We start from the raw sequence: 19,518 nt of genomic DNA, 5'->3' as shown, positions 1-19,518 counted from the left end.
ATATATATATCTATCGTTGATCCCTTTGTGATAAAAAATCTCTTTTGTGTAATTCTAAATTTGAAGTAAGTCTTCGTATCTTACTGGTGAAATGAAATACTTGAAATTCAACATATCCACTATTTTCTTCTTTTTCTTATTTAAATGTTGAAGTTAAATGCATTTGAAATCAGAATCAAGCCATAGAAGTTTTAGATTTTGATTGAGTAGAGGGTGACGACAACAAAGAAAAGGTAAGGTGAGTTAAAGTTTTAGCATATTACTAATCATTTTAATATATATGTCTAACTATTAAAATAGTAATAGTACTTTTAATTAAATCAGAATTTTGATTATACAATCAAGAGAGGCGATTGAGGAAGGAGCAAACAAATAAAATTAATTGTGGTATGCTCTACTTATATGTCTTTTAATTTAGAAGATATATTAATACTTAAAATAACGTGAGTAAGAGAAACAATGAAGTGATAAAATATTATGTTTTGCTTTTTTAGACATTAAGTAGAGGGCATAAGGATTAAGTGACTACAAGAATCATCAAAAGGGTTGGGTGAGTGATTATACTTTTAAATTATAGTAGTATTGATTTCTCTCACGTTTGATTCGCTCTATGACTTATATTTTACCGGCTTTTCAATTTCGTTTTGATCATATCGATTGTATGTCGTTGATATTTACATGTTATTTAAATGCATAATTGTGGTTATTGAATGACATGAATGTAAAATAAGAATAAGATTTACTATTTTGATTGCTTGCTTGCCATTGATGATATTAGTGGGGAGACTTTAAGTTATCTGTGCACGTAAATGAAAAAAAAAATATATTGAAGTACTATAACTGGTATAATTTTTAGACGATATTCCTGTGACAGTTGTATAAAAATAAAACGATATAGATATATTATTGATATAGTGAGATTCATTGAATATGATCATATTCTTAAAATATCATATGTTTATATTGATTTGTTAAAATCTTAACTATCATGCATATTGCTTTATTTTCTCTTGTATTATTATATTTTCGAAGTATAAATATACACTGGCTTTGATTGACTCACAGTTGTTTTAAACTAACTTTTCATATGTAATTATTTTTTTAAAAGACGAGCAATATGAGTGAAAATGTTTGTAGACAACGGGGACAATGAAAAATGAGGTAAAACTTAACTTTATTGCTTTATTTTATTTTTAGTGGTGTTTTCATTTGTTAAATGTTAGTTATACAAATGAATCATAAAAAAATAAATTTATAATTTCCACTGTTTGATCGTCTATAGCCGTCTTGGTTAATTCCAAGCCACATACTGGCTCGCGAAAAAAGTGATACCTAAGCGATGTTTAGAAATAATTAATGTAATCTCGATGAAAGACCAATAGGGTAATTACAAAGTAATTAGTAATAATAAAATTAAAAATTTTTTATTGACACTAATTGAATCATTACTTTAATTCAATCAAATGAATGCATTTGAGATTATAGAAGAGGGAAGTCCGGCTGGAAATGAGGGAGAAGCGACTGCTGTTAATGTTAATACAAATGTCCTGAATCAGGTGATAACGACAGTTATCTTAGATAATTATTTGAAGATATTTCAAGATTTACGTCCACCTTTATTCAAGGGAACTGAAGATTCGATTGAAGTGGAGAAACTGGCTTATGAGGTTAGAAAAGATATCATATAGCATGACATGCCCTGACGAAAGAATGTGTCTTTAGCTACATTTATGCTTGATGGAGAAGCCCAAAGATGGTGATGAGGGCAGCGCCAATACCAGTTAAGGGACATACCCAATATGATGATATGTTGGGAGGAGTTCATGGTGCTTTTTAGGGAGTAATTTGTTCACCTATTCTCATGAAGATAGATGCAGGACAAGTTCATCAAGTTGGTGCAGGGAGAAAAGACAATAATGCATGATGAAACAAAATTCATCGTTTTATCAAGGAATGTGTTACAATTAATATCTACTGCAGAAGAGAAGTGCTACAAATTCCTTTTGCGATTAAAGAATTCGATCAGGCAACCTTTGGTTCTTTTGGGGATCGATGACTGCTCAGTGTTAGTAGAGTGGGCTAGATGACTAAAGATTGATTTTCAGCTTATTCAGAAGCGTAAAAAGACACACAAGAGGAAGAGTGTTGATGAAGAAGAGCATGTGGATCAATCAGAAGGATTCAATGTGAAGTAACCCAAGTTCAGTTTTTGATAGATTCAGTGGTGGAAGTTCTTGTAGTACTGTAATCACTTGTGAAAAAAATAAGGGTGAATATTTGATGAGCTCACATACATATTACTAGTGTTGCTAGCTTGGTAACATAACTAGATATTGCCCTTCACTTGGTCGGGAAACATTAGAAGAAATAAATCAGTTGGAGCTTCATAGAAAACTGCAGATGGGCAGAGAAGGATAGAGCCAACAGCTTCAACCCTCACTCAAGTTCAATCAGGTTTATTCCCTTTCTAGTAGAGAGCTTGATGAACGTACTACTGATGTCGATGCTGCGATAGACTGATGAGTGTTATGTTACATTATATGTTAGTAAAGTGTCATCTTATGTATCTTTATGAGAAGATGAGTGTTGTTGTTATGTTACCTTGCTTCGGATGGGATGTTACTCTATTTCAGTTGAAGGAGAGGAGTTTAGTTGAACTATCTTTTATCAGACCTTTGTTTTATTGTATATGTGTTTCATTTTGTTGAATGAGATTTAAACTTTTTAATGAAATATATGTTTAATATAAGTTTTAACTGCTTAATGAGAAGTTATTTGAGGTTTGAGTAAATTATGCAAATTTCAAAGATAATTTTTATGATTCGTTAAAAAATAAAATAAATATGATGTAAATAATTGAAAAGGGCATCGGTTTCGTGGGACAAAACAACTGTTCATAAGGGAACAATATTTACTTGTTCAAATTAGTGAAGGGAAGAAACAAGAAGGTGAGAGAGAGAGAGAGAGGGTGGGTAAAAAGAAATAAGAAGTTATTGTGCGAAGGAGGAGAGCTCATTCTTTAATTGAACAGGAGAAGAAGCAGAGCAAGGGTTTCGAAACATAGGAAAAGCAAGGAGAGGAAGAAGAGCAAGGTTTTCGAAACATATAAGGGTAGACGTCCCCATTTTTTTCGCTGGAGACTTTGACACTGAAAGTGCAAGGAAAATGGTATGGGTCCTGAAACTATGAGAGACGAGCAGGGAGGAAGGCCTTGCCCTCATCTTGTGACAGGAATAGAAGAACCAAAGTTCTAATGAGCAGACTGAGGGAGACAAAGCTTACGATTGAAGCTGAAGGAAAGATCATTGTCGATCAGGCGAGGGAAACAATGTGGGAAAGTCAAAATGGGAGATTGATTTCGTCTTGTGCATGAAGGAGCCGAAGGAGGCAGAATAGTGCTGTATTTCTTTGTCGTGTGAAGCTCACCATGCTCGGTCGAGCCCTAGCGGAAGAAGAAGAGCTCTTGCGTTCGTATCTACTGATATATTAAGTGGTAAGTATAAATATATATATATATATATATATATATATATATATGAAAATGGCGGAGAGCTCTGCTAGGGTTTCGCCCGATGACGAAACACAGCGTTAACCTCTGGCCTCACTCCATCGTCTTCGTGCGTGGCTACTGTGTCGTCAGCTTCAGATACAATCTCGCTCGCTGTTTACCGAGCCTTCTTCGTTCTCGGTCGTCTTCTCTGGACAATTACGCCAGTACCGCATCGTCGCTGCTTCGCTTCCTCGTCGCACGTCGCTGTTTCCGTCGTTGCCTTCTTTGCCCTCGTCGCACGTCGCTGTTTTGCTGCTTCGCACGCCGCTTGTCTTCTGCGTTGAGTGCATTCGTCCTCGGTCGCAGACTGCGTCCCGCTGCTAAGCGACAGTGCGCACGTAGTGAAGCACCGGCCAAGGTGATGGCCTCAGGGGTTCTTTCCTACGCCGCCGCCCTCGCCGGTGATAACCCTGCTCCCGCCCATCCTTCGAATATGTTTCTGCAAAGTTACTACGATACTTTTGCTCTTGACGTTGAAACCAGATTTCTCAAAAAAATGTCCCGTAAAAATGACAAACCCGTAATCTTTCTCACAGAGGCCGAGATCTCCACCCGAGCTACGCCCTGCAAACAGTTCTTAGTAGGTAAGTTTCTTTATGGAAACCCTAAACTTGAGCTAATTCGAAAGGATTTTGTGCAAATGAAGTTGAAAGAGAGTTGGAAGATTGGTAAATTGGATGGTCGGCAGATTCTCATTCAATTATCAAATGATGCAGACTACGTTCATTTGTTTGCAAGAAGGCTCCTTCGAATAGACAATCATGTGATGAAGGTTTTAAAATGGACGGTGGATTTTAACCCTCGTACTGAACTTCCTACCATTCCTGTTTGGTTGGGCTTCTCAGGTTTGAAGGTCCACCTTTACGATCAAGAGCTCCTCTTCGCTTTAACGATGGTATACGGTAAACCTTTCAAAACTGATATGCCTACAGTGAATCTGACTCGGCCTACTCGGCCTTCTGACGCCAAAATTTTGATAGAACGGGATATTACTTTACCTTTTCCGGGACAGATATGGATTGACACACATCATCAGGGATTTTGGCGGCAAGCAGAACTTGAACATATACCTTTTTATTGCACCCACTGCCGGATGTTTGGACACTCTCTTTCTCAATGTTATCATTTCTCAATGTTATCATTTGCATCCAAATCTAAAACCTCAGAGTAAAAAAACTACTGGATCTGCCCCACTTCATATATGTCCCTCTTTCGCCCCCCGAGTGCATTCCACAGACTTTTGAAACACCGATTGACATGATGCCACCTCTCCCTCCCACTACCGGAGACAATACTGTTTCTGTTCTTTCAACTGATGTATTGGCAGGGCATCCTACAGTCTCTATCACTGTTGAAAACAATACTGCAAGATCCTTACCTCCAAAGGATATTCTTTGGACCAATAATCAGGATAGTATCGCAGCTCCACAACCTCAGGAAGCATCAGGTGCTGAGGAGACAGATTTACCATCTCTTCAGAATGAGAATGTTGTTACTGTTAATCAGAAGCTAGGGGCTCATCCTCTTTTACATGCCCGACAATCTGTTGATCACACTGATCAGATGAGCCAGTCTTCGGATGAGGAATAACAGGTATACACATCTATGAAGAAAAAGAAAAATAGAGACACACCCAAGCTTGGGAACTTAATGGATGATACTTTAGTAACTTTGGGTAATGACACGACACTTAACCATTTGTTAGCTGGCTCCGTTCCTACAAGCAGAGACAGGACCAAGCTGACTAGTCCCTTGCAACTGGTTTTCTGCGAGTTATGAATTTTAGAGTTTTATCTATGTCTTATCTTTTTTAGGATGTTAGTGTCTGTGTATCGTATGGGTAGGGCCCATTATTGGGTCCTCACATACAAACTTTATGTATCTTTTCAATTTAAATAAAATTAGAAGGTAAGAACATTGAAATCAGAATTCTTAAGGCCAATTAAAGTTTTAGCCTATTACTTATCAATTTAATATATATGTCTAACTATTAAAATTTTAATAATACCTATAATTAAATCATAATTTTATGATATAATCAAGAGAGGTGATCATAGAATTAGCAAACAAATAAAATGAATTGCGGTAAATTCTATTATATGTCTTTTTATTTAGAAGATATATTAATACCAAAAATAACACAGACTTTTGGGTAAGAGAAATAATGAAGTGATAAAATATTTTGTTTTGCATTTTTAGACATTAAATAGAGGACATCAATCATTAAGTGGTTACTAGGATTATCAAAAGAGTTGGGCGAGTACCTATATTTTTAAATTATAGTAACATTGATTTCTCCTTAGTTTGATTTGTTCTATGACTTGCTTAGATAGATTTTAGTGGCTCTTCAATTTAATTTGATTAAATCGAGTGTATGTCACTAATATTTTCATGTTATTTAAATGAATAATTCAAATTATTGAATTGTTTGAAAAGAAAATAAGATTTACTATTTTGATTACTTGCGTGTGCATGCTTGACTATGATGAATTTATCTCTTTATGATACTAGCAGAGGAATGCTAAAAGTACCCATGCACATAAATAAAAAAGGTTTTTAGATGCTTCCTGTAATAGTTTTATATATATAGAACAATATAAATATGATATTGATATAGTGAGATTTATTGAATATATTCAAAATATCAAATGTTTATTTTGATTTATTAAAAGCTTAACTGGTATACATATTGCTTTCTTTTCTCTTGTATTATTGTAATTTATGAGGGTGAATATTTACTGACTTTGGTTATCTCACAGTTTTATTATACTAACTTTTCAGGTGTAATTAATTTATTAAAAAATGAGCAATAGAAAAGAAAATATAGCCATAAAAGAAAAAATTCAATGACATTGCGGAAGGTTATAAATTATTGTAGATTAAAAAGTTTGAACAATAAGAATGGGCTTGATGTTAAATTGGATCAATAGTTAAAAGATAAATTTTTATTGAATCTATGTTAGTGAATAGTGATTGCTTTTAAGATATTATTTACTAGAACTTTATAAATAATTATTTTTAGTGCTTAAGTTTCTCAAGTTAAATTATAATATAATTTGAGAAGTCAATTTTTGGAAGAAATTGATGAACTGCTATGGTGTATTTCGAAGTTAAAAAAGATTTTTATTGGAGGTAACATGAATAGACAAGTTTTCATAGGATGGGTTATGAGAGAAACAGGTATGAAAAATCATATAGGATTGGTTGCGAGAAAAATTTTATTTCATGTTTTTAATTCTCATTCTTTGTTATGTGGTCAATTGTTTTTATACTTGTCTCATTAGGACTTGGGGCTCCTCTCTTTTTCTAGTGTTGTTTTTATTTATTTATTTGTTTGTTTATTTATTTTTGTTTGTTGAGCATAAGTGTATTTGGATTATGTTAAAGGGCTGATGAGTATTCTTTTTGTGCACATCATGATTGTGGCAACTTTATTTGTGGATTGGATTCTCTTTCCTCTTTTGTGAATGTAGGCTTAGTTAAGCCTAGTTTTAATCTATTTTGTGGGGATTGATTACATTTGAAGTTACTTTTGTAGATTAACTTGCTTTCTCTTGAGTTTTTTATTTTCATTTTTATTTTATTTTTTTTATAAGACAAGATGAAGTTATAAGTACAACATAGAAAATTAACAAGAATTTTCAGAAAAAAAAAAATACATGACTAATGATAGCATGGGACACAAGCAACTATCAGAATCTAAAACTCACTAAGCTGAACCGACTAGTTTGAAGTCTGGTAAAAACAAAAGTGACAATCCCTATCTGATGAGTAAATTATGATACCATCAATTAGAAAGTTCCAATTAGAATCGAGTGGTTGTTATGAATCACTATCATTTATGACACACCAATGGGAGGGAGATGAAGAACTAGAAGGGGTAGGCGCAGTAATTCTAGCTTCTAAAGAAAAAAAAGATGGTCCCTGATTCTTATGTGTAAACCTCGGCTAATGAATGTGGAGCAGCAACTGATGTGTGAGAATGGTTGTTTAACCATAAGAGTGTACTTCTTCACCTTGAACTTTTGATTTCCTTACATTTGGATGCGCCTTAAAACTATTAGCATAATTTTGGACAAATATCTTGCAGGATAAACAATAATGTGGATGCCTTTAAATCAAATATTCTGCCAATAACTAAAAGATGGTCATCTAACCCACGCTTGTTGAAACGGAGAGGTAATGTCTTTTTTTATTAGGATCTTGGCCATTTATGGCCTAAAAAGGTGAGCAGTAATAGCATCAACTTGCAAACTGATTAAAGTAAATGTAAATATACCCTATGAAAAACACGCATACATTGGTGGTAGGCTGTTCAAGCGTAAAAATGTGGTGATTACATTTTCATCGAAGGGCCATCGACATTGTAAGTATGACAAGTGCTTAGTGTACTCTTATCATAAAGTAAGTCCATTCTGACAACGTTTGGTGAAACTAACTAAACATTCACCAACTAATTAGAAATCTGACAAATTTGTGAAGAACATCCATATTGGGATGACTCGTGAAGAATTTACCAATAATAGAGAAAGAAATTATCAAGCAAGTTCAAAGATTTTAGCATTAGCGAAAATGGGTGCATGTTTGCGTTGAGGAGTAGAAGCTTGCTTTTGCAAAAGAGTATATGAGCCTTGAATAAAAAAAAATAATGGAGATTTAGCGGCGACATCGGTGCTTGGAGGGAATTACAAAACCCCTAGGAAGGAGAGGGTGGACTTAAAGAGCGGGAATGCTAAAAAGAGCAACCAAAAGAGTAGAGGAAATGAGAGAGGCAGGTCCAAAAAAAGAAAAAAGAGTGTTGTTTGGACAAGAGAGCAAAGGTTGGTAAGTGAAAATGATAGCCGAGCCGCAACCTTAGATGACTTGACATAAGCCATCTGAGTTCGTGTAGTTGTAGGGCTTAATGTTTGTGTGAGACAATGCCCAATACATGCAAGTGTGAAGAAGTGAAAGCAAGTGGTATCAATTCATAGCATCGACATTAGGTGTAGGCCCAGAAGCGAGATGAGTTGTAGTCACAATATGAAGTGCAATCAAGTTAAAAATCCATGTTGCTCCTAAGTTGGAGCTTCCATTAAAGTAAGCATACTCTTTTTCTAACAAAAGATTCTTAATATTTTTAGATAGACACATTGGAATATTTAATTGAGTCAACTGTTTTGTGGGATAAAATAGTTGGTTTCATTTAGAAGATTTTCATAGAAGTGTTAAGGAGATTTGAGAAATTAATCATATTTTAAAAGATACTTGGTGTGTAGTGAGGAAGGTACATAGATGTGAAACCCCTTAAGTAGAATGAGGTTGACTCTTAGACATTAAGGTGTTGTGCAACTGTGGAATTTCATTAGAAACTATAAAGTTAAAGTTTGCTCATCATTGAGCACTTCTAGGATGAGTGAACCTCTGAGAAGTTGCACCAATGGGGCATAACTATGATACCACTTGGCCAAAACAGACAATACTTTGATGGGTGAAAATTTCGGGCTGTGACAATAGAAACTAAATATGATTTTAAAAAGTGAAAGAAAATAAGATTCTATGGAGGTTTATAATGATTATAGAAGGCTTGAACTTTTGTAAAATTTGTAGTAAACACTAAGCTTTTGATGAGTAATAAAATAGGCTTGATTTTAAGATAAGTGGAAAGTAGATACATCGGATAGCGCTATGGACAACCATAAGAGATTTTGAGACTTGGATAAATTTAGATGCATTACAAGTCAAAATATTATGATTTTAGTTAAGAATGAAGATGCCAAGTATTTGTTGGCATACCTATTTGAGAAATTATTAAATGGAATTTTTAAAGAAAAAAGTATTTTGGCTGTGTGCTTAATGAACAAAATAATGTGGTTTGTTATGAATTAATTTTTAAAAAATGAAGTGGAGTTAGCTCTAAAAATTTTTAATGGTAAAACTGTAGGTCTAGATAAAATATCTATCAAGACAGAGAGTTGTAAGGGATATTCCTAAAATAGGAAAGACAATAAAAAAGGAATAACATAAAAGGAAAAATATATTACCTAATATCTCCAATTAATCAATTTAAATTCAGTATTTGGAGATAAAGGAGACATCATAAGATAGGAAAAAAAAGTACTCCTAATCCAAGAAAAAAAATATAAAATAGGAAAGGAAATAATTCCAAATCTAAGGAAATAATTTATTCTTCAACTTCTCGTAGAAATAAATTATTTCCTTAATATAACTTCAATATAAGTTAAAATAGTCCTCTTGTCAACAGGATTAAAAGGAAGTGGAACTCGGTGATGCCAACCTTTGCCTTTTTAGTTTATGCAAGCATCCCAACCATGACAGTCATCTATTTCGTAACTGTAACTTGCTGTGATAACCGATGAGATCCAATAGTCACAGTGACTGACAAGACAATGGGCATGGCGATTGCGATGCCTCCAATCAGGAGCATAGGTGAGCTATCAATTCCATCCTTGTAATTGCAATGTTGAATAGTATACATGACTATAATCTCTACAAGTATGCCAATGGAGATGGTGCAGATGCATAATGTCGAATGGTTGTGAGAACCTGCTGGAAGTGGCCAACTTGGTTGGTGTTGTCAACAAGGTGGGCAGCCTTGCCAAAGAATATATGGACGCTAGTGAAAATGACAACTACCTCAAGCTGCCCCTATTTGTAGGTAGAACCAAAAGAAACCTCATCGCCAGGGTTCTTAGTTACAGGAAGAGATTTACAATGAGAGAAAATTGGTCAATCTTGAGGGGATCTCCCTCAAGAAGCCGAGCATGGATGCAGAGCGGTGATAAGAGAGTACTGTTGTTGTAAGGCTGCAGGAAATCTGGGAAGCCAGTCTGTTGCAAACCATGAAGCTGGATTGCTGGAATCCTTGAGAACTGTAGGAAATCAGGGAAGTTGGATTGTTGCAGGAAGGACAAGCGATAAGACAGTTGCACCTCTAGCTGTAAGGATTTTTAGAAAATCAGGGAAGTTGGACTACAGGAAATCTGGACAACTACAGGAAATCACGGAAGCCGGACTGTTGGAAACTAGAAAGTCAGAGTAATTCATGCTTTGAAGATGAACCATCACCTTTGGATATAAAGCTTCCTCCAATCCACTGCATAAGCAACATCAACAAGGTTGATGGAGATCATCATAAACATGAGGGGAAACCCCATTCCTCTTTTATGTTTCACCAAGCTCTTGCTTAATCGACCAAACTCATGCATCAGATTCATATCAGTTGGCGCCCTAAAACAAGCAAGTACCACTTTCTCTCCAATTGCAACATGAGAAGGGAAGGAACATTAGAAGCCGACGTCTCCATGACGGCACCAAACACAACTTCAAGAGCGCAGCTTCTTCTAAATTAGACAAAATCGAAATAGGCAATGAGTTGAGACCAAGTGGAATGTTCCAGTGACCGAGAATCATCATGTAAGAAGGAGATGCGTCGAGCCAAAGGCTGAATTGAACCAAACTCTATAATTTAGGTTCTTGCATTCTCAGAAGCAACCATCAAAAGGAACTCATAGCATTTCTAAAAAATAGGATCTGACAAACTTGATATGATTTCAGCAATAATAGGTACCTCAGAGTATTTTCCTGAGAAGAAGAAATCTCAGGTACGGAAAAAAATCCTGCCATAAGCGTAACAAACCGCCTCAGGAATCCATCCTTATCAGGTCCTTTGACACTGCCTGCTCTCATGATCAATAGGCGATGCAAAAATTGAGTCCCGACTGCTTTCTAAATTGAACGGATTGCTGCATGATTATCTCTTTTAGAGAGATTGGTAGCAAGGAGGTGGAAGAAGAGCTTGCAACACAACAAAGATTGCCGACTGCAGGGAATATGAAGTTATTCGACAGTAAAAGACTCTAAGGTTTTTTCAAAGCTCTAATACTACGCTAAAATTCAGAATAATGTGAAATAAAGCGGAATTCAAGATAATTTTATTAATATGAAAGGGGTATAAATAACCTTACATGAATCCGAGAATTGGAAAGACAATAAAAAGAAAATATCATAAAAGGAAAGATATGTCACCTAATATCTTGAATTAATCGATTTATATTAAATATTTGGATTTAATGGAAACAACATAAAATAGGAAAGCCTAAAATAAGAAAGAAAATAACTCTTAATCGTCGGAAATAAATATAAAATAGGAAAGAAAATAACTTCAAATCTAAGGAAATAATTTATTCCTCATGACTTATCACAGAAATAAATTATTTTCTAATATAACTTCTAACCGGTTATATAAAATATTATTATATAAATGCATTCATGAACAATTATAAATTATAATGTATTTATTATATGACTTAAAAATTGATATAAAATAGACAAGAATTTGATATAATATCTAATTTTAAGGCAAACATTTGAGAGCGAATCTATAAATTGAAATTTTGAACAAATTTTAACAGTTTGCTGCAATAATTAAAAATCTAAAAATTGCAAAACAAATCTTATAACACAAAATGAAATCTAAAATTTAAAGCCTAAACAAACTAATAAAAGTCTCTAGTTTGATAAAACAAGTTAAAAGTAATTCTATAGGTACCATCTCTTTCATTCACATAATTCATTTCTCCTTCAGCTCTTCGAAGAGCGTTTTGCTCGCAAATAGCGTGCGATAGCAAAGTGAATTGGTCATCACGTTTTTCAATTCGCTTTGCGTGTGAAGTTCGCTTTTAAAACTAATGGAGATAAAAAAAAAACATGAAATGAAAGATATATCACCTAATATCTCCAATCAATCGATTTATATTAAATATTTGGAGATAAAAGAAATAACATACAATAGGAAAACCTATAATAGGAAATAAAATAACTCTTAATCCAAGGAAATAGAGCTAAAATAGAAAAGAAAATAACTCCAAATATCAGGAAATAATTTATTCCTCATAATTTCTCACAAGAAAAAATTATTTTCTAATATAACTTCCAACAAGTTATATAAAATATTAATGTGTAAATACATTCACGAGCAATTATAAAATATAAAGTATTTATTATATGACTTTTGATTTAAAATATAATAGAATGTGGCACAATTTCTAATTTGAAGGCAAACATTCGAAAGTGATTATACAAATTTAAAATTTGAGCAATTTTTAACAATTTGCTGCAAAAAATTAAAAATCTAAAAATTGCAAAACAATCTTTTAACTCAAATAAAATCTAAAATTTAAAGCATAAATAAACTAATAAAGTTTCAAGATTCATAAAACAAGTTTAAAATAATTCTATATGTATTATCATCTCTTTCATTCACATAATTAATTTCTCCTTCAGCTCTTCGAAGCGTGCTTTGCTCGCAAATTGCATATGATAGCAAAGCGAAATGGTCATAGTGCGCTTCACATTGCTTGTGAAGCTCACTTTCTTGTGAAGCTCACTTTTAAAATTATTGGATGGAGGGTATATTTATTTACATGTTTCTGCTGATACTATAAAACACTATAAAGTTATTGTCGGTCGTTTTAAAAAAATTAGAAATTGTCGGCCGCCAGAATGGATATTTCGACGCCCGATTTTAAAAGATGTTTAATGTAACTCATATATATAATTTATAAAAAGTAATATTTTGATTTTTGAATATACAAGACCACACCGATCTCATATCTGCGATAGTTTAAATGATCGAGCACAATAACACAAGCAATATATCTACCTCGAGTGATATATACACTACTTGCTAGTGAGACTCAATTATATAAACTAAAGAATTTAGGACATCCGTTTTAGTTTTTAAACATTTATGTTGATCGACAAGTTCCCCTACCTAATATTAAAAATTAAATAGTTTATATTATCTCGGTTTTAAAGCTCCCTATATAGGCAAACACCTATAATTAATTAGCTCTCAAATTACTAAAGTCACTGAAGAGAACTCTCCATGATGATTAGAGATATCTATCTTCATGAATCCAAAAGTTAGGGTTTTCAAGGTTGGACATATAAAAGTAAAGTGAGAAAGGATAAAAAAGAAACATTTAGTTCTGGAGTCAAACAAAAGAAAAGTAGGGGATGTCACAGATTTTGAGGAAAAACCTCAGTAACTTCCCAAACTATCCTATTGTTCGGCTTCAATTTTGAGAATATGTTATTTGATGTTTAATTCTGTCAATTTTATTATTTAGGACTTCTATTTGCATGATACAGTCATACAAATGGCTTGGAAGATATGAGGGTTTACATCGTATCGGACGACAATCTCGGAATCTAAATCGAGTTCGGGCTTACATTGCACAACTTGGCTATGCGAAGGCCTAAAAGATAAAGTGAGGATTTATGTTGCGCTAGACAGACTACCTCGAAATTCTATGGCTTGTTGTTTAATTTTAAGGAAAGGTATGCTGTTGTAGATCGTCATCCTCCATTTGTTGTTTCTCCGTCGTGCTGCCCACAAAGACTTGCTCCAACCTTCAAACTGTAACGACTCCAAATTTAGTTTATGTTTTGTATTTGCAAGTATAATTATTGTTGGGTCTCAAGGTCCCGGTGTACCTCCTAACATATGTTCTACTGTTCTCTACCCAAGGATTTTAGCAGGTACATTAAAGTAAATAATGCAATAAAAAGAACAACGAATTGCAGGAAACTTAAACAAATTGCTAGAAAATTCGGTATAATAAAATCATAATAAAAAAATACGAACGAGTAAAACAAAACACGATGTCACGTATAAAGGACCAGAAGTATGTGACTTAGACGTGACATTAGGAATGTCTCCAATTGCTAGGAGGATTTGACTATAAGACTCAAGCTCAAATCTTGAAGCATTGAGTTTCACTGTATATTAAGTCATGACGGGAATTTCACAACTTGATTTAATTAAAAAGAAGTTATAAACCACATCTTCATATACCTTATGTTTAGTGTTTTAATTGTCTTGTGAATTAAGATCAAGTGCCTAGTTTCGTCATTCATTTGAAAATTAGGTAGATGAACTCTTACCTTGGGTGTGCTCCTAAAGTCTTGGAAGTCCATGCCTCTAGCTTGAGCTTGCAGTGATTTAGGGCTTGAGCTTGCAGTGATTTAGAGCTTGCAGTGATTTAGGGTGTTTTGCTTTCAATGAAGTGTTTTCCAACTAATCCTCAAATATTTTTTAAGTGTTTTCCAAATAATTAATCAGAAATTCTCATTTTTTGACTTAACCATCCCTTAAAATAGCGTTAAAACAGTCTAAAAATGGTGCTCCAAAACCGTAGCCAAATAAATTGTCAGACAGTCCCAAAACATTGCAATTATAGGATTGAAAAGAACAACATTTTTACCCTCACCAAACCGCAAGCCGATAGGGCCCGAAAATAACATTTGTAATAACAATCGAACCAAAATGAGCTTTAAACTTCTTCAAAACAACAAGGTTATGCAGCTCAAAGCAACCCACGTGAATCCCAAGCTTATATGTATATAAAAGGAACGACTCACACAGTTTTCAGATTTCACAAATATAAACATATAAGAGATAGCCAAAGATATTCATAAGCAGTAAGGCAAATTGCATTCCTACATTTTGTCTTGCTAGTTATGTAAATGCATAAGAATTCGAGTGATATGTATGCAAACTTCAAGCTTTGGTGTTATAAGTGTAAACTAATAAGCATTGGGTGATATGTATGCAAATCGGCTCAAATCCACATCGAAATTGAATGCGAACACTACCATGAGTGAGACTTGGCTGTTGAATGTATAATACATAGAAATTAAATGGTCTCTACACAATGGTCAGAATGTGAATATTAAATATGTAGTAAACACATGCATATATGTATGATTTGAGCAACACATGTGTAAATCCTTAATTATTGTTCATGTATCCAACATCCAAGCCCCATTTCATGCATATCTACCATCTTACTCATGTATACCATATAACAAGGGTCCAATTAGCAAACTACAAGGCTACCAACCCATGCAACACGACCCAACCTCAGCAAATTATAGAGCTCCAAAGTATCATGCAACATATGCTAACTATTCTGGACATGAAGAGTGACATATGAACCACTTAAACAGCTAGATAATCAAATACAATGTATGTAAGCACATAAGGATGAAGAAAATCTGCACATATATGCATTTATCTCAAACAAATAAATAGGTATGTCCATTGTAAATCTGAAACTGAGCAAAAGTATGTAGAGGCCTACCAAAAGTCTGCTCACATCTGCTAATATACTACTTTTCTTGTATGAATATGAGGATATTGAAAGAAATATATATGTTAAATGTAAATAGGATCCAACATGCCCCGTACAATCATAGTTCAAACAATTTCATCAAGATTAATTGATAGGCAAATAGATTGTCCGACCAAGGAAAACCCCAAGTCCATATGTATTTCGAGATTCCATGTGTAAAGAAAAGGAGTAGAACACGGGTTGGAGATGGGTGCAGCCATAAGGCATAATTATATTAAAAAATGACCACCATAAACAAAACTAAGGAAATAACAGCATAAGCCATCCCTCCTCTTCCTTTTTATATATATATATATATGCACAACAAATCAAAGAAAAATAACACTGAAAACGGAAGAGGAGAAGGGAGAGGACTTACCTGCTGAAAGAACTAGAAAAGAACGAACACAAAAGCTCCGAGGCAACAAAACACAACCAACAGTGATTCAACAACAGAATCTGCGTCCTCTCCAAAATTTCAACAACCTCTTTTCCTCTCTCAGGCTTTACCCAAGAGAAAACAGAACTTCAAAAATATTTCAAGCACACACACAGGATAAACCAAAAAAAAAAAATGGCAGCACCTCCCCCTCGCTAGAAATTTCGGCCAACCTGAAAGACTCCCCAAATGAGGATTTTTATAGCAGAGGAAGGGAGGAGACGAAATACCATGGCTTACCGGAGGGTTGAGCCGAACCAAAAGATACGGGTGAGAAACAACAAGCATCGCATGGAGCTTGGCGAGGGGAAAGCTGGGGCGCGGCAGAATAGGTGGAAGCTTTTTGCAGGGCACGGGGAAGTGGAGGAAAAGTCGAAAGCTGTGGTGAGGGGACCTCGAGGAAGCTTCACGAGAAGAATGGAGCTCGGTCGTGAGAAATGAAGCTCGGCTAGGGCAGCGATTTGGCTGAACCCGAGAAAAAGTAGGGCACGAGATTGTTCGCGAACGGGAAGGAAAAAAAGAGCGGACAGGTGTGTGAGTTTAGGGATTAGGGTTTAGGAATTTTGAAATAAGGATTTTATCTTTTTTTTATTTATTAAAAAAAATGCAAATTTAACACAGTTTATTCGTGCGCGGCGCCCTAGCAAAATGAATGTCATTTCGGGTCGTCCGGACAAATTTGTCGACGATCAGGTCAAAAAACGTCGAATTCAATTTTCGTCGAAATTTCGGTTCACGATCGATCGTTTCAAAAAAAATTATTTAAGCTTTCGATAAATAACGGAGCAGGCGATGCGAATTGTAGTGATCAAACGTGTTGACTCTCTGAATTTCGAAGTTTGTGCGCGTGAAGGTGCATATTATGCATGAGGCAATCCTAGGGCTTAATGATTCTATAGAGACTCATTTTTGGTTTCCTCATGTTGGTTTCAACCTCCAAGTGCTAGAGACCGATACCACACATGTGAAACTCCAAAAGAGTAAAGAAGCATGTTGAATTTCTAAAATGAGGCGCATCCCATTTCTAAGGCTCTAAGATAGTCAAAGGGAGAACCCTAAGACTAGATCATAAACCCTAAGAGAAAAACTACACCTCACTAGAAATGAGGTCAACAGTTATGTTATAACATGTAACTAGAATACAAGTCATCTTTTAAAGGTTTCCTGATGCGCTTTTCTTTTTCACACTCTTAAGATAGTTAATGAAAAAATCTTGAGAAAATTAGAAGGGCGGTTACATGATTTTTAATCGTGAGAAGCCAAATGATTGAGTAACACAAGATTTGATTTAGTGTGCGTTAAAGAAAAAAGGTGTGTACCAAAGTGATGTTGAAATTATCAAAGATATGCATGATGTACAACAATTAGTATTAATAGTTATGAGGCCAGTAAAAAATTTCCATGTATTAGGAAGGAGAGGTGACCTAACATATCATAAAAGTTGTTTAAAATTATCTTTAGGGAATATGTTCAATATCTTAGACAACTGCTAGTTTGAGCGAATGAGAAATTACAAATTATAAAGTTGACTACAAATACTTCTGATGAGGCAAATGATGTTGATGATGCTCATCAATGTGATGTGGTGCTTGATTCTGTTTCTTTTAGGTATGCGGAATATGATTTGTTGTTCAACTGATTAATTACTATATTATTAATAGCTGTTTTTTTACTGATTAATGAATTCGGTAGAATGCCTTCTTCATTTTCTAGCTTGTCTTTTACCTCATGTGTTTTGACTGATCTATATTCCTTGTACTGTTTTTTAAAGCAGTGAGCTTCCTTTTGTGGATGGCTACAAATGCTTATTTGCAGTAAATGGATTTTCAAGAGCCCATCTCCAAAAAGGGTTTCCTCCATTTTCATTGGTAAGTTATTATTTCATTTTTGGGGGATTTGCATATCTAACATCTGAATCGTCATATTTATTATGACACTCAATATTTTAAATGACATAAAAAACATCACTAATATTGACTTAATAAAACTAAAACACACATTTTCATTAATATTTTTTTAGTTCAATAAATCACCCGGGTGCCAGTTCTGTAAATAGCAATGTTCCAAGTGTTTTTTATGTAATATCTCTATTTTTTAATGTGATTTTGATAGCAATGCGGTATACAAGTAAATTCAAGGATTTAGATGTTTGATATGTAAATACATGAAAACAAGCGTGATTTGTAGGTAAATCCTTCTTTATTTTAAAGCTATCTTGACGCATCCTAAATAACTGTTCATAACTTATATTTCTGGTCTTTTTCTAGATTAAACTTAATTGATGTTATTTAACTGGATTTTAAAAAAAATAATGCGGCCTTTAATGAATTAACAACTACATAAGATTGAATCTTAGCATTCCCTCGAAGTTTTTATCTTTATTTCAGAGCATTTAAACTTAGGGGCATTGATATTCATACCACCCAATTCTTATGTATTGAAGTACCTGATGTCTAAACTTTCTTTGTTACATTTATACCGCCCAGATTTTGCATATCAAATTAAGAAAAAAATACACTATTTCAACTTTTAAAAAGCAAAATACATCTTTTCATGCATAAGTAATGCATAAGTAAGGTGTTGTGGTTGTGTTTTTTTTTTTTTTTCGGAAGTATTTCTTTTAGATGCGACTAAAGTGTTATTTTCCTACGAATCATGTTTCTCAATGAAAGGCATAATCCCTCATTTGTTGTGTGAAAGGAATAATCCTTGATTTTACTGAATTGGATGCAGCTCAAAGAGCCTAAGGTCTTTGTTCATGGAAATATGAGATACAAAGACATTTTCCATGAAATCTTATTTCTTACAAAAGAACACAGATGGATGCAGATGAATTGCTGAAATATTGTTGAAGATTTTAGCTATTTTATTTCCTATGCATAAGATTTATTATATTTCTTTTATGTCCAACTTTCTTTTAGTCATGTTTTTGTAACATTTTGTTGGTATTTAATTAAGTATTTGTGAATATATATATGAAAAATTTGCCTGGAGCAGTTGAATTTTAATAATGTTAAAAATGACTTCCATAGAAATTTTAATACATAGGAATATTTTGTATTTACTTTTCTTCAATTCAAATCTTCAAAGTTGTAAAATTCTTATAATTAATATACAGTGTATTAAAAATACAAACAGTTAAATGTCCCTTTATTATATTTTATCATTAATCTGAGTATTGAAAGAGGCTTTCTAGAAGTAAATTTAAAAAATAGGAATAAAGTTATTCAATTATTTCATCTTGATCATCATTTTATCAAAAAAATAGATCAAAGAAAACAAATGCAAGCTTGTGTAGGTGTATGAGGGCATCCTAGCTCAAAAGCCTAAGGCCTTGTGTTGTTGCAAGT

The 19,518-nt window shown here is 33.9% G+C and overlaps 1 protein-coding gene across 6 annotated transcripts in view; it reads left to right on the top strand.

Moving 5' to 3' along the window:
- LOC110020637 (dol-P-Man:Man(7)GlcNAc(2)-PP-Dol alpha-1,6-mannosyltransferase) overlaps positions 1 to 19,108 on the top strand; it is a 106,268-nt gene extending 87,160 nt beyond the window's left edge. For 3 of the 6 annotated variants that reach the window (XM_020718806.1, XM_020718804.1, XM_020718802.1), the window contains 2 exons: positions 17,940 to 18,036; positions 18,902 to 19,108. In XM_020718806.1, coding sequence (XP_020574465.1) covers positions 17,940 to 18,036; positions 18,902 to 19,009 — 205 coding nt within the window. In that variant the 3' untranslated portion in view covers positions 19,010 to 19,108. Of the gene's footprint in view, positions 1 to 17,939; positions 18,679 to 18,901 lie in introns of those variants that run through there. The other 3 variants (XM_020718803.1, XM_020718807.1, XM_020718805.1) reach the window with 3 other exon arrangements.
- Positions 19,109 to 19,518: the final 410 nt, after the last annotated feature.

This window comes from Phalaenopsis equestris, unplaced genomic scaffold (genome assembly GCF_001263595.1).
Source record: "Phalaenopsis equestris unplaced genomic scaffold, ASM126359v1 Scaffold000105, whole genome shotgun sequence".
NCBI lineage: Eukaryota > Viridiplantae > Streptophyta > Magnoliopsida > Asparagales > Orchidaceae > Phalaenopsis > Phalaenopsis equestris.
Note: the sequence above shows the minus strand (reverse complement) of the source record. Positions and strands in the feature narration are given on the sequence as shown.